Source organism: Cryptomeria japonica, chromosome 4 (genome assembly GCF_030272615.1).
Source record: "Cryptomeria japonica chromosome 4, Sugi_1.0, whole genome shotgun sequence".
Lineage (NCBI taxonomy): Eukaryota > Viridiplantae > Streptophyta > Pinopsida > Cupressales > Cupressaceae > Cryptomeria > Cryptomeria japonica.
The window spans coordinates 266989007-267004010 of NC_081408.1; the positions used below are offsets into that span (position 1 = coordinate 266989007).

Here is a 15004-nt window from a genome sequence, read left to right on the forward strand (position 1 = left end):
GATTGAGCCAACAACAAGGAAAAGTCCAATCTTGAAGAAAAGGCTAAAGGTGGATTATATGGAATGGTTGAGAGATTGGGAGTTGGGATGGAATGTATGAGAGATAGAATGATGGAGAGAGGCTAAGAGGGGATGTCGAAGGAATATATCATAATGGGAGAACATTTTTTAATCTTGGTTGGATAGCTAATGTTAGATAGTGTTATGTTGGTGGTTGTGTGACATTACATGGTGTATGGCCAAAGATGTCCATGTCAAGAGTTTGCCAAAACATATTTTAAGTTTTTGCCCCTAGTCCTTGTTAATATCAAGATGGGAAAGGAAGATGGATGATGTGCTAATAAATGGATATAGTAGATGGATAATAGTGGAGAACTTGCCTCCAATTGCAATTATATACATAAATGATTTATTAATGTATGATGCTCAATAACAGGTTTCCATCATGTTGCATACCTAAGGTGCCACAAGAAGTGGTTTTTACTATTGGATGAATTATTTCTCTTTATTATGTTTTTTGTTTTTTTGGTATTTTACATGTTTACAACTTCATGCATCAAGTCTATGGTTGTTTTATGCTATTTTTTTTGTATTAAGTATCATAGAATCACAAAGTTCATTTTTTTCTTCATTCAAGCATCCACGTTACAAACTTATTACAAATACTAGCTCCTTTCGACCAAACTTATTACAAATACTAGCTCCTTTCGAGCACCAAACTAGAAACAACAATTGGAAGACCAAGGGTCACAACTTAGAAATCCACCTTAAACAACCAATGGAAGACCAAGACTCACAACTTAGAATTCTACACAAAGGTGTCCCTCATGGGAGTTGAACTTGGGTCTCCACATCGAGAACTCAATGCTTCAACCAACTAAGCTCAACCCCTTGGACATTGTTTTATGCTATCGATCTAGATGTGTATCATAATATCCCAATAGCACCCTAGTTGTGGAGTCTCTTTACTAAAACTATTGTACTAATAGACAATTTACACATTTAATGATTCTTTTGATAGTTTGGTTGGCCTTGATAAAAAATAAACATCTCAACATAGTGTCATCATAGCTCATATTAAAGTATTGATGTAAGGATGTGGTGGATTCTAAGTTTAGGTTGGATTCAAGATGTGTGGGTTTGTCTTGCATGTTTGAGAATTGAAATTTTGGATTGTCAATAGGTATGATTGGATTTACAAGTGGTGGATTGAAATTTAGATTGCTTGTATTTTGGGAGATGCAAATTTGGATTAGGCGCTAATCAACCACCATGTTGTGTTACAATTGATAATGACACCTCTCCAAGATTTTGTATGACTCTACTATTATTCTTCCTAGTTCTTAAACCTATAATGCATTCCAATTCAACAGAAGATCATTTTTATAAATACTTGTCATTTACTTTTAGGTTGATAAAAATTTGTACTTTGACATGCATGATTCTTGGTAGTTTGCATGCAATTCAAAGTGGGGGAAAGATGCAAGGGTGAAAAATGCACATAGTAACACTTTTTCCCATTTATTTTGGATTCACTTTGACCCCTTTTGTCTTCAATGTAATAACTATTATACAAGTGACATATTTTTGTGTAAAAGTTGGCATCCATCCAACACCTTATTAGATCATGGGTTCTTATCACCTATTTGTCTAAAATCAACTTTCATTTTAGATGTTTCTTGCCTTGGGTCAAAACTGTAGTTATGACTCTGACTTGGTTCAAAATTGCATTCATGAGATTGAACCAAATTTGAATATGGGCCCAAGTTGACTTACTCCCATTTAGCCATTATTGTTGACTTGAACATGAAATATTCAAATCTTGGCACTAGGGTGTTTGTAGAAAAGGACAAACTCTAATTCATTTTAGACATCCATCCATAATATCACATAACATCACCATCTAGGCAATAAAGCATTTGAGAACATTACATCAACATTTCAATCATAAGGACAATGTAAGCATTTGTGCTTTTACTTGACGTGTCTTCCAACTTGTTTGAAATTTTTAGATTGATGTAATATTTTGACCAAGACAATAAGTGGGAAGTAAATTGCTTTCCACTCCTAACACAACAAACTCTAACAATGCTTGTAAGCACTACCATTTCTAGATAACAAATAGAAACACAGTCCTAAAGACTAGAAATGTAGGGATCAAGTTGTATACAATGAAAATGGATAATGGAAACAATAATATTGAAAGACTAACAAAGATCCAACCACAAAACCCTAGCCTAACAATGAAAATGATCCATCATACACAAATGAAGATACCTAAGACCATGCAAATAACAAAATAAAACAAGGTATATACCATTCACATGTCTAGTAGGGTTTCAATCTCCATTTTTTCCTATCTCTATTGATCTTGTTTGATATATTTGCTCTCAGATTTTTTGTGTGCATAAAAGCTCAACAAAGAACAAAAATGTGGTTGATAGCTTGGTTGCAAGAAGGCTTGATTGTGTCATTAGTGTTGATAATGAAGGAGAGTATCCTCTTATATAGAAGACACTTTAAGAAATTGAGCGATAAGATTAAGAGGTGTAAAGATAAATGGTCGGCTAGGATTAAAGGGTAGGTAGAGGAAATAATTAAATGATAAAGGGGGTAGGTAGGAGAAGAATTAAGAGATAAGTGACACGTGTCAGAGGTAGAAAAGGTTAATGAATTAATTAAATAAATAATTAATTATTTAATTAATAAAAGAAGTGGGATCAATTAAATAAATAAAATGTTTATTTAATTTAGGAAAATGACAATTTAAATAAATAAAAAGTATTAATTTAAATGAGGACAGACTTAGAAGAGGATTAATGAATTAATTAAATAAATAAAAATTTATTTAATTAATAGAAGACTTGGAATAAAATAATTAATTAAATAAATAAATAAAAATACTTATTTAATTAGATAGGATGATTTTAGGTGTCTACACAAGTCACTAACAAAAGTTTAGAATTGTAAGAAAAGTGTTAAAACTATAGGTGCAAAGAAAGTTTAACAAGTACACAATTGAGTCTAAATAGAGTGCAAGTCATATATTAGTCTACTAAAAACTTTATTTTCTCGAAGTAACTAACAAGAACCAAAATTAAACCACAAAACACAAAGTAAAACTAAACTTCATTACATCACATCTAAAGTGAAACACCCTCATATTTCTTTATCAATTAAATAATACACTTATATAACATTTCAAAACTTAATTCTATTATCTAACATAATCTGATTACCAATATTTTTCCCTCTTCCTAATTATAAATCAGAAGGAATGTGAAAAAATTATACCAACCATTACTAATACTTGTTTACATGCATATAGGTTTAAATAAATCTTTTTTTTTTCCAACTTAAAAAGTCCATTCCATTATTTGTAAGTTGTAGGGGAGAGGACCCAGTAGTTGTGCACCCTAACTTCACGCTTCTCAAAATCTTACATGAAAATTTCAAATCACTCCCAATTTTTTACAACAGCTTACATGGCAAGTCTCCTGCTCATAACTAAGCTTTTAGGGCCACATCAACATGTTTTTTGCTAGGCTGTCCAAAACAACCAAAAAAAAACAGGTGAGAGCAATCGTCGTGCAAAAGAGGCCCCAATACTTGTGCAGCTATGTGACATCACATGATTGGTTGCTTTTTACAACTAATAGTAGATTTCATTCAGTTATTAATAGTCATCATCAGCAATAACAACTTTAAAGTTACAATTATTGGTGCAATATTGTACAAAAAAATTAAACATTAAATCAATAAGTATAACAACTTTAAAGTTACAACTATTGGTGCAATATTGTACAAAAAAAATTAAACATTAAATCAATAAGTATGAGTATTAAATCAACAATTTCTATCACAACAATTGATGTAGGTTCAATTACCAAGTCCTTCCCCCTGATCATGGTTAAAAATCCAAGAAACCGATTTATAAAGGTGCCTAGTTAAACTGAGCCAATCCCTATCAAAGAAGCAAAAGTTGCAAAAAATTCTTGTGTGAATTGCATTTTAGTGCCGTATCTCTCGAAGAAATCCCGAAATAAGTATTGAAGTATTTATGCACAAAACAACCCAACTCTCGATCAAGACTTCAAAAGGAGTTGCTGGATTTTCTGTCACTCTTTCAAGAAGAACAGATTTAAAAGCAACACGAATTGCCAACCTATTATATGATAAGTAGATTTTGTTCGCTGCAGGCAGAGCATACTTCAATCCGCCAAACAGAAGGTGCTAGAATTTTAGGGATTATAGCGAAATGTTAAATGTTTTATGCATAACGCTCAACACTGGAAAAGAGCGGAAATATACGTGGAGTAAATGGAGGATTCAAATGGAAAAACCATCGCCTCTATATATACGCAACTGTTGCAAGACTGCATCAGTTCAAAATCTTTATCAAAAGGTAAGATAATTCATGCCCACATGATCAGAACTGGATTCAGAGCCGGCATATTTTTAAATAACCGGTTAATCGACATGTATTCGAAATGCATGAGCGTTGTGGATGCACAGCTAGTGTTTGAGAAAATGAATTTTCGAGACGTTTCTTCGTGGAACAATCTTATTGCAGGCTATGTGAAGAATGGGAGTATTGAGGATGCACGCCAACTGTTTGACAAAATGCCGGAAAAAGACGGGGTTTCGTGGAATGCAATTATTGCAGGGTATACTCAACATGGTTATGAAAAGGAGGCGCTTACGCTATTTGGGAAAATGCGAGGTGAAAGCGTGAAGCCGAGCGAGTTCACCTTTGGCAGCATTCTTCAGGCCTGTGCTAGCTTACAAGTTGTTGAACAGGGTAGGCAGATTCATACCCATGCCGTCAAATTCGGATTTCAGGGCGAAGTCTTTACGGCTAGTTCTGTTGTTGACATGTACTCTAAGTGCAAGAGAACAGGAGATGCACGCCAAATGTTTGACAAAATGCCCGAACGAAATCTGGTTTCGTGGAATGCAATGATTTCAGGATATTCCCAGAATGGTTGCAGTGGAGAAACTTTAAAGTTGTTTAGGCAAATGTATTGTGCAGAGATGAAACCCGATCGTTCTACCTTTGCCTGTGTACTCAGTGCATGTGCTTGTCTAAGTGCACTAGAACTTGGGAAGCAGGTACACGATTACATTTGTAAATTTGGGCTTGAGAATAATGTGTTTGTGAGTAGTGCCCTTGTTGACATTTATGCAAAATGTGGGAGTGTAGAAGATGCACGGCAAGTGTTTGACAAAATGACTACGCGAAGTACGGTATCGTGGAGTTCAATGATCTTAGGCTATGCCCAAAATGGGCGTGCAAAAGATTCAATTCAAATCTTTGAAAAAATGCTTAGGACAGGCACAAAACCAGACCAAGTAACATTTATTGGTGTATTAACTGCGTGTAGTCATGCAGGCCTTATTGAGGAAGGCCGCTATTACTTTAATTCTATGTCTAAAGATCACAATATTGCACTAGATTTGGAGCACTATGCTTGTATGGTTGATCTTTTTGGCCGAGCTGGCTATCTGGATGAGGCAGAAGTCTTTATCAATAACATGCCATTTGAACCTGATGCAGCTATATGGGGTGCATTGCTGGGTGCCTGCAGGATCCATGGAAATCTGAAAATAGGTGAAAGGGCAGCAAATTACCTTTTTGAGTTGGAACCAAGGAATGCAGGACCTTATATACTTCTATCTCATATGTATGCAGAAACTGAATGTTGGGACAATGTTGCAAAAATGAGAAAATTGATGAAGGAGAGAAGAGTAAAAAAGGAACCAGGATGCAGTTGGACTGAGGTCCAAAATAGAGTTCATTCATTTATGGCAGATGATCTATCACATCCACAGGCAAATGAGATATATCAGACATTGGAGAGACTGATTGGTCAGATGGAGGTTCTAGGATATGTGTCTCCCAAAAACACTGTGCTGAAAGGTGATGACAATGAGCATGAATGGAAACATATCTACCACAGTGAGAAGCTAGCCATTGCTTTTGCGCTTAAAAATACACCTCCCGGGACACCTATTCGAATTGTGAAGAATCTTAGAGTGTGTGATGACTGCCATATTGTTACAAAGTTCATTTCCCAAACTGTGGGACGCGAAATTGTATTAAGGGATGTCAGTCGATTTCATCATTTTAAAAACGGAATGTGTTCTTGTGGGGATTACTGGTAGTGGTGTCAAAGAATAATATGCAGTAAAGTGACTCCAATAAAGCAAAACATTAGTAAAACATGAATCACAGTAGATACTTGGTGAAGAGTTCTCATTCTATATGACATTTTCTTTCAATTATCAAACATAGACATCAACTGTGTATATTTGATGAGCTAATCTTTGCTGTATACAACTGTAACATTAAATGAAAATGGTACAGATTGAAACAATATGGACTACTCCTTATTTATGCTGTACTAGGCATGTATTTTCAGAGTGCTATTTTCATTTTACTTCTTGAGCGAATTGTTACATAGCGTATGATGAGTAACTGGAATAACCTTCAATTTTCTTATTGTCATGTTAGTCTGCAACCTGTCTCTTTCACAAGTATTGCTCATCCATGATTGAAGACTTTCTTGTTGTTCTGCAATGAATCAGTGCTCCCCGAGGACGCGTAGGCATTTTCTTAAAAATGGACAGCCCAGGGGCGTGGGGATAGGGACAGAAAGTCCCTCATCCACCTGTTCCAGATTTATTTTAAAAAAGTGAGTCCTATGAACACCCCCTCTGCAAGGGGAACGTCCCCTGAGCACATGCCGCATTTGAGTACACAGAGGGAGTGCCAAGCCATTCTCCACATATTCACAGATTAAATTGATTTCTTTTGGTGAAGTGGCCCTGTTTTATAGTGATTATTTCTCCCCAAAATCTATTCCGTTGATGAAAACCGCTAGTTATAATGATTTTTTTATAAACATGCTGACCACTATCTTTTCAATGTAGTTGATGACTGAGTGAGTAGCATTAGGCGAATTGGTATTTTCTTATTTAACATTTTGCCTTTCGAGAACTGAAAGGCCACTTTGTAAAGGAAATAGGGGTTGTGAAGGAAATCAGAATGATATATGTTGAAAACCTATGCACGATGACGAAGAACCAGTCGGGCAAACTTAAGTGTTAACTGTTTACATCGCTTATGTTTTCTTCATTAAAATGTTTCTTATCCTTCCGCCATGGACGATAATTTGCATATGAGCTTCTGGTTCTTCTTCCATTGACCTTCTCATTTAGTGCAAAAGCAATGTTGGCTTCAAAAATGGGGAAAACAATGTAGTTAATGGGTTCTATTGTTCTCATAAAATAAATAAAGAGAAACGGGGTAACATTCCTATCTCTGATATAATATATTGTATTTATAAATAACAATTGTATATATATATATAGCTGTACTCTCGCCGGCTTCAATTTTTTTGAAAAAATGGCTGTTTCTGCATCCCTCTGTGCTGGAAACTCAGAGAAATATTGAGCATGATAGAATAGTATGTATGTTAATGTTATCCTTAGCACCACAACTTTATTGCCTTTTGCTTTTCACTGTCATATGTTCTCTGCAATTCATTGCCAGGATTTGAATTCTTACCTTACTGCATGGAGGACAATTCCTTTCATTGCCATTGTGGAGATCAATGTTGTCTTGAAAATTTGAAATCTTTGAAATCATCAACTTCGGAGCTTATTTTAGATCTTTGTTCATAGATGTTTTTTTTAACCTGCAGTATGTGTTGGTTGTTTAGATTGTTGTGTAGTTGTAGTACTATTGCAATGCAGGTGTACTTGATAATGACTTGTAATGTTTTAAAATGGATAAATAATATAAAAAAAATAAATGTATTGGAAGAATGCATTTGATAAAATAAAAGATATACAAAAGAGATGCCCTTTGAGAGAAACACCTTGGAAGAGCAATTTAAGTTTGGCTATAACTGCAACGAGGCATTACAATTATTTGCATACAAAGCAAACCACCTTAAAGTTAAATAATACAGGGCTGACAATGCAAAAGAAATCACTTTTCTCCAGGAGTATCAAGCACAAGCTCCTTTTTAATGAAATTCATAGTGGTGCGTAGAGATCCAAAGCAGTTTTTAGCAATAGCTACCAATTGTGACTGAACTTGATGAAGTTGTAGCTTGAGCTCTAGATTGTTTTCGATTTTCTCTTTTAAGGCTTTAACAAGAGAGGATTGTTGCCAAATAATGCAAGATAATAAACCATGTATAATTACTTTTGTAGGAAGGAAGGAATTAGGAAAAACAAACTTTGCATCTTAGCAACCATATACATAACAAAATGCATTGATGAAAGGATTCTGATAACATATTGTGACAACAATGCAGCCTAACTAATGTTGATTTCCAACTTGATTTTCTGTTAAAAGTCATGTCAGTGCAGGAATAAAATATAAAACTGTTTGCCAAATTAGCTGAACATGTTTACATAACCAAAAGGCATGTTTGATGGTCTCCAACTTATGACACAACAAACATTTGCTAGATTGAATCTGGAGAAAGGAGAAGCATTCACCCACAACAACTTTATAATGGATGATTTTCCATGCAAGAAATTGAGCTTTAGCTTCAGCTTTAGATTTTCAACCAGCTAGGCTCAAGCTGAACCATTTTGCCTCATACCAATTCCCCTCTCATTTCAAGTTTAATTTGTTGAATTTGGATTGGAGGAAGAAGTTTATGATTGATTAGCTTAAGAGGAAAATCTTTTAAACTAGAAGCCACCTCCAATCTTGAAAAAAGTTGCAAGAAATGTTTAATTGTAGAATAAAAGGAACAACTTTATGTACTTTATGGATGTAATTGATCAGAGCATTGGAGAAATTGAATTCATGTTTAAGATGCAAGTCACTCTTCCATGTTGATGAGGAAAAATCCCAGATGTCCTTGAATTATGTGATGTTTTTTTTAATAATAAATTACTATGCAAATTAGCATAGGTTGTTCATGAATGCAGATTAATCAATTCCACTAGATAGATGAAGATGAGAAACTCATCCCATGGCTAAGGTCATGACCATTCCATATAAGAAGGGGAGACACTTGCTGCCACACTTTCCATATGATTAAGAATTGTCTAGAAGCTTGAAGTTTAAAGTATTTTGCTATAAGAATTTATCTTTCCACCCAACTTCTTTCCAAGCATTATTGGCTTTAGTAGTAGCAATTCAGTGTCTAATGAGAGACTTCCATGGTGCTGCTCCATGGAGAAGTCTAATAATCCATTTGGCTATCAAGCATAATCTTTGAGTACATGGGTCAATCACTCCTAAACCACCTTTGCTTTTTGGTTGAATACAATGTAACCTTCTAATTAATTTTGTTAGTAGATTATAACTATTTTTTGAGGGGAGCCAACATGATTAAATGTAGACATGGCTGGCAATGAGAATTTTATCAGCAATTTGAATGCATCCAGCTATTGAAAGCAATTTGTTTGACCAAAGTTCAAGCTTTCTTTTGATTTTTGCATGAACCATTTCCACATTTTAGATAATGAAACTCCTATCCCAAATGGGATGCCAAGGTATGCTTGATGTATTTCCATTGAGAGGGTATCCAAGGAGGTGGCTAATAAACAGATTTCATCCAAAATTTAGTTTTATTAAGCGAGATTTAAAAATTGATAATCCGTTAGTGTAAGGGAATATTTAAAAATATAAGTTGTGGCAAATCTATGTATAAGATTATTAGAAACATGCTTAAGATCAAAACATGAGATAATGAAAACAAGGAAATTGTCTATTACGCACAAGTTTCTTTGGAAAGCAATGCAATTTTCTTATTAGCTTTATGGTTGGGTATATATAACCTAGACAATGTCTATATGCAACATATAGGATGTGAACATTTTAACAATCAACATTTCATCTGCTCGCGATGTCGTCTGCCGCCCTAAGGGCGTCTGCGTCTGCAGCTGCCGTCGTCGCTGCCCTAAGGACGTCCGCTGCAGCGAAGCTATCTACCCTTAGGTCGGCTAGTGATTCCGTCCAGTCCCCTGGTGCGGCTGGTGAGACTTTGCCTGGTGTTGTGAATGGGAGCTCTGCGGGGGTTTCCTCTATGGATGGTGATATGGTGCATCCAGCGCCCTCTGCTGCTGATCGGGGTATCCGTGGCTTGGGGCCTGTGGCTGTTTCTGTTTGCAAACCTTTGGTTTTCAAGGTGTTTGTTGATACTGATATGGAGATCATCCACACTTCCTCTATGTTTGAAGCTCATGGTCTGATCTGCAGGTTTCGGGGTTTTTGGCCAAGCCTTCCTCAGTTGCACACTTGGATTTCCCAAAGCTGGGAACCGATCATAAAAGGTTCAGTTAACATTTTTCCTTCAACCAAGAGTTTTTTCATTGCTAAATTTGAATATGCAGAGGACAAATCGAAAATCTTAGGGATTAATCCTTTCAGTTGGGAGGACAAATATGTTTTGATGGTGAAACCCTAGTTCTCAGGCTTTAACCCATCAATTGATTCATTTAATGAGATTCCTATTTGGGTTAGGCTCCCTAACCTTCCCCTTCATCTATGGACGAACTCTCTGCTAGAGGAAGTGGGGGAGGCTTTAGGCGAATTCCTAATGATTGATAAGGACTCTTACCAAATTTATCATTCTACTTATGCTCGTATTTTGGTTAACATTGATGTCTCTAAAGGGCTTCCAGCTGAGTTAGAGATTGAATCTTCCTTGGGATCTTGGGTCCAACCACTCGACTTTGAAGGTATCCCCTTTAGATGTTGAAAATGCTTCCAGACTGGACATGTTGCTACAGGGTGTGAAACAGATAAAAAGAAAAAAAGATCTGCTTCTTGGTGGAAGGGTGCATCCTTTGAACACGATTTTGTTAAAAAGAAAAGCTTCTCCCAAGTGGTGGCACAGGTTCCTCAGACTGAGGGTTCACCTCTTGTTTCTGGTGTTGCCTTGCCTCAGGAATGTGTGGATGCCTGCGGTGGCATCCCGAGTGATCGTTTAAAAAATGATGGATCTTCCTCTTCGATGGATGACCCTCCTGCATCTCAGATTGTTGCTGCTGTCTCTGCCTCTCTGGATGCTGGCTCTGTTCCCCCTGATGAGGGGAGGTCCTCTATTCTGGACCCATCCTTTTGGCAAAAGGCTACAGCTAGGGTTAAGGAGGGATGGATTACTATTAAAAGTAAAAAATCTAAATTGTCCCAGTCCTCTTTTGATATGACCCTTCGATATCATAAGGGTAGGTCAAATTCTTGATCCTTCCTGGTTGGGTTAGGGCTGCTGGTTTTTTGCAGCCTGTAGGTTTTTTGTGGGGGTTAATGTTGTTCCCCTTCTTTTGATTGGCTGGGCCAAATCTCTTTTTTGTTCTGTTTCTTTGAGTGGTCTTTCAAGTTTATCTTTCGGTTTGGGTTGCAGGTCCTTCTAAAACCTGTCTTGTAAAGGGTTTATGGTCCCTTAAAAACTTGTTTTTCCTTAATCAAAAACATATAGGATGTATCTTTGACTATATTTATTAATTAATTAAAAATAAAAAAAATATTGTATTCTAATTTTTTTAAGTAATTAATAAATATGATCAAAGGTACATCCTGTATGTTGCATAGACAAAAGTAACAATTTGTGGTCCTCTTACTCTCCTTCTCAACAAATAGAGAAGTTTCTAGTTGAAATAAAAATAGACCTTTATGTCCTTTAGGTTTTTATTAGTTGTAATTGATTAGTTTATGCTTGTCATTTGGAATTTGACAAACAACTTTATCTATCATATATGACAGTTCTCTCATTTCAATGCTTCTCACTTGGTGTTTAAGAAAAATAAATTGTCAAAAAATTGTTTAATTTATGAGCTTTATATACAATATTTGAAACTAATTTTTTACTCTAAAATTAATGTCAATAACCATACATTTACACCATTTGATATATTAGTGTTGTCTTCTTCTAGTTGGGCATTGTCTATTTCAGCCTCTACCTTGGTTTTACAAATAGGGCAATTAGAGTGAAAATGAAATCACATATCAATATTCTTTGTGAATATTGTGCTTGTAATCAAGTAGAAGCCTAACATTCACTCCATCTTCAAATTTAGACAAACAAATTAAGCACTATGTTCCTCCTAGTTTAGATCTATGTGATGTATAAACAAACATGGACAATACCTCTACATTTTTTGCATCTAACCCTAGCCTCAATTATCAATCCTTTCTTATAGAAGAAACCCTTTGAAGCCATGAAAGATTATGCCTTGTGAGAGGAATTTCAACGTATAAGCTTCGATAGAAGATTGCATAGTTACAAAGTATGCATAGGAGCTCAACCATGCAAAAGAAAAACCTCATTGTATAATATATGGTCGAGAATAGAAATGTTGGTTGTACATTGATAGAGTTTTGATTCTAAACTTCAAACATTCTTTGTTATGTAAGTGGTCACCAATTGTAATCAACACGACATAAGCAATTTCCTCCCAAATCATAAATGAATCCATCTCTAAATTTGGAACAAGATTTTCTATTGACTACTTTATATCTCAATTATAGAAGCAAATCCCAAATTTGGGAGAAAACTTATCACACGTGCTAATTGAGAATAGAAAATTTCACACCTTTTTAATTACTTCAAGAAGAATAGCTTCAAATATAAAAGTTCTATTGATAGTGAAAGTTTTTATTTTGGAAATAATATTGTTTAAAATCCAAACAAAATTGAAAATTGGGAATATTACGCAAGAACTTTCTTGATCTCTATGTAATGGTATCAATTCTATAAAAAGTATTGTAAAATGGTGTATGTATGTATGTATGTGTATGTGTATGTGTATGCGTATGCGTATGTATTTGTATACATATAAAATCAATTCTATGATTGCTATATAACCTACATGGATTAGACATTAGATCATTTTATTTCATTTCACATGGTCTATATTTAAAACTAAACATCCAAAGAAAATGTGAAACACTTTTCAAGGATGAAAATATCTAGGAAAAAATAATCATTAAATAGAGTTATTATCAATTCTATAATTGTTATATAACCTACACAATATTATTAGTGTTAAGAAAAAAATATGTTTACAAAACTAGGGGAAAGGACCCAGTAATTGTGCACCCTAACTTCGCGCTTCTCAAACTCCTACTTGGAAATTTCAAATCACTTCGATTTTTTTACAGCAACTTACTTGGCAAGCCCCCTGCTTATAACTAAGGTTTCAGGGCCACATCATCAAATATGATGCCACATCAGCATGCTTTTTGCCAAGGCGTCCAAAACAGCCCCCAAAAAAGTGAGACCAATAGGCGTGCAAAAGAGACCCCAATAGTTGTGCAGCTACATGACATCACCTGATTAGTTACTTTTTACAATATTAGTACATTTCCTAACAACTATTAGTACATTTCCTAACAATTGTTGGTACATTTCCTAACAAAAATTGATATTTTTTGTTTCAAACAATAGATTTTATTTGTTCAATTTTTGAAACAAAAGGTATCAACAACCCTGATCCTTTCCCCTAACTAACTCACCAGCTACATGAAGTGACCGAGATGGCCACTGCGAAATGCTTTGCGCCGCTGCAACTGCGGGTGCGGCTGCAACTGCGGGAGCTTCGGCAGGAGCATGGGCACGATGCATTTTTTAGGGACCCCGTGAAATCTGTCCATGGTCGACATCCTGGTCAGGTGGGTGGGGTCAAATGGCCAAGAAAGTGGAGGGGACAAACAGACCCTTTGTCGTATCCCAACTCCATCCCAGTTGCTTTCTCTACCCTTCCCCCAATCTTTCCTGCTTCATATCTTAATAATATTCCCATTGACAATTCCCCCTTCGTCCCTTTTGCAGATTTTCTTGGTCCAGCGCAACATTTCTTGCATGGGAACCCATACCAGGGCCCAGGAGATCCAGATCCCGTAGGCGGTCTCCGAAACCAAAGCTGGGTTATCAGAGAGTTAAGAAGCATAATCAGAGAGCAAGATATCGTCCCCGTGCTCACTCAGAAAAGAAAGTTGTTCTCTATAAATGGGCTCTAAAGGAACTTCCTAATCCCCTAATTTTTGAAGATGCCCATACTCTTCCAAACGCTGGTAAACAGTGTTTTGATGCCTCTCTCAGGGTGACCTTTTCAGCGGATGCCTTGTCAGAACAAACTGCAGACCTTAGAGACAAGGCGTTGTTTGGTAAGTATTGGATTGGATTGGATAGATAATTTCTGGGAAGAAGTTGTTCAAGTTTCCTATTTAGATAAGAGTAATGGTTTTTTTATTGCAATATTCTGTAATAAAGATGCCAGAGACAAAGTCCATAGGATTAAATCCTGGTTTTTTGATGGTTCAAACCTGGTGCCCAAACTTTTATCCTTCTAAGACCGTGGTGAGATTTGTTCCTTTCTGGGTTCAGTTACCATGTCCATATGCCGTGATTTTATTGTACGCCTTGGAATAGTCTATTGTTGATTTTAGCCTTGTGAAATTGTGTGATTATTGTTATGTTGAGTTAATTATGTGCTATGTTGAGACTCATATGGTTGTTAGGTGTCATCCTAGGTCATGATTGAGTGTTGGAACCCTTGTCATCTGGGGGTGGTCACTATTTGGTTCCACATGGTCGGGGGCTTTGATGCCTTCTCTCATTGGAATTTTTTTCATTGAAATTGCGTGTATGGATGTAGATTTTATTGCTCTTCATTATGTGAGAAGACTTGGAGCTAATTCAATGTAATTGTATTACTCATGTATTCATGATGACATTGTATTAAATAAATGATCATATACCTTGTAAAAGTGAATCTATGTAATATGACATTGTAAGATTAGAAATTGTATGTGTCGTCACATAAATCTGTCCACTTAATTAAATGAATATTTACTATTTATTTGATTATTTAACTATCAATAATCAGTTAATTAAATTAATATTTAATTAATTTCATCCTCAAACTCTTCTCTTATTAATTAAATAAATTATTTAATTTATTTAAATTAATTAATTAAACCACACTCTAACAATCAATTAAATGAATAAAACAATATTTATTTAAATCC

General features: G+C 35.5%; 1 protein-coding gene across 1 annotated transcript; it reads left to right on the forward strand.

Moving 5' to 3' along the window:
* Positions 1 to 3959: 3959 nt before the first annotated feature.
* Positions 3960 to 7323, forward strand: LOC131054744 (pentatricopeptide repeat-containing protein At4g37170). The gene has a single exon (XM_057989335.2). The coding sequence runs from the start codon at positions 4321 to 4323 to the stop codon at positions 6163 to 6165; it is 1845 nt and encodes a 614-aa protein (XP_057845318.2). The 5' UTR covers positions 3960 to 4320; the 3' UTR covers positions 6166 to 7323.
* The last annotated feature ends 7681 nt before the right edge of the window (positions 7324 to 15004 follow it).

Bases quoted from the DNA above. Each gene is read 5' to 3' on its own strand.
- LOC131054744 (XM_057989335.2), top strand. From the start codon at position 4,321: ATGGAGGATTCAAATGGAAAAACCATCGCCTCTATATATACGCAACTG.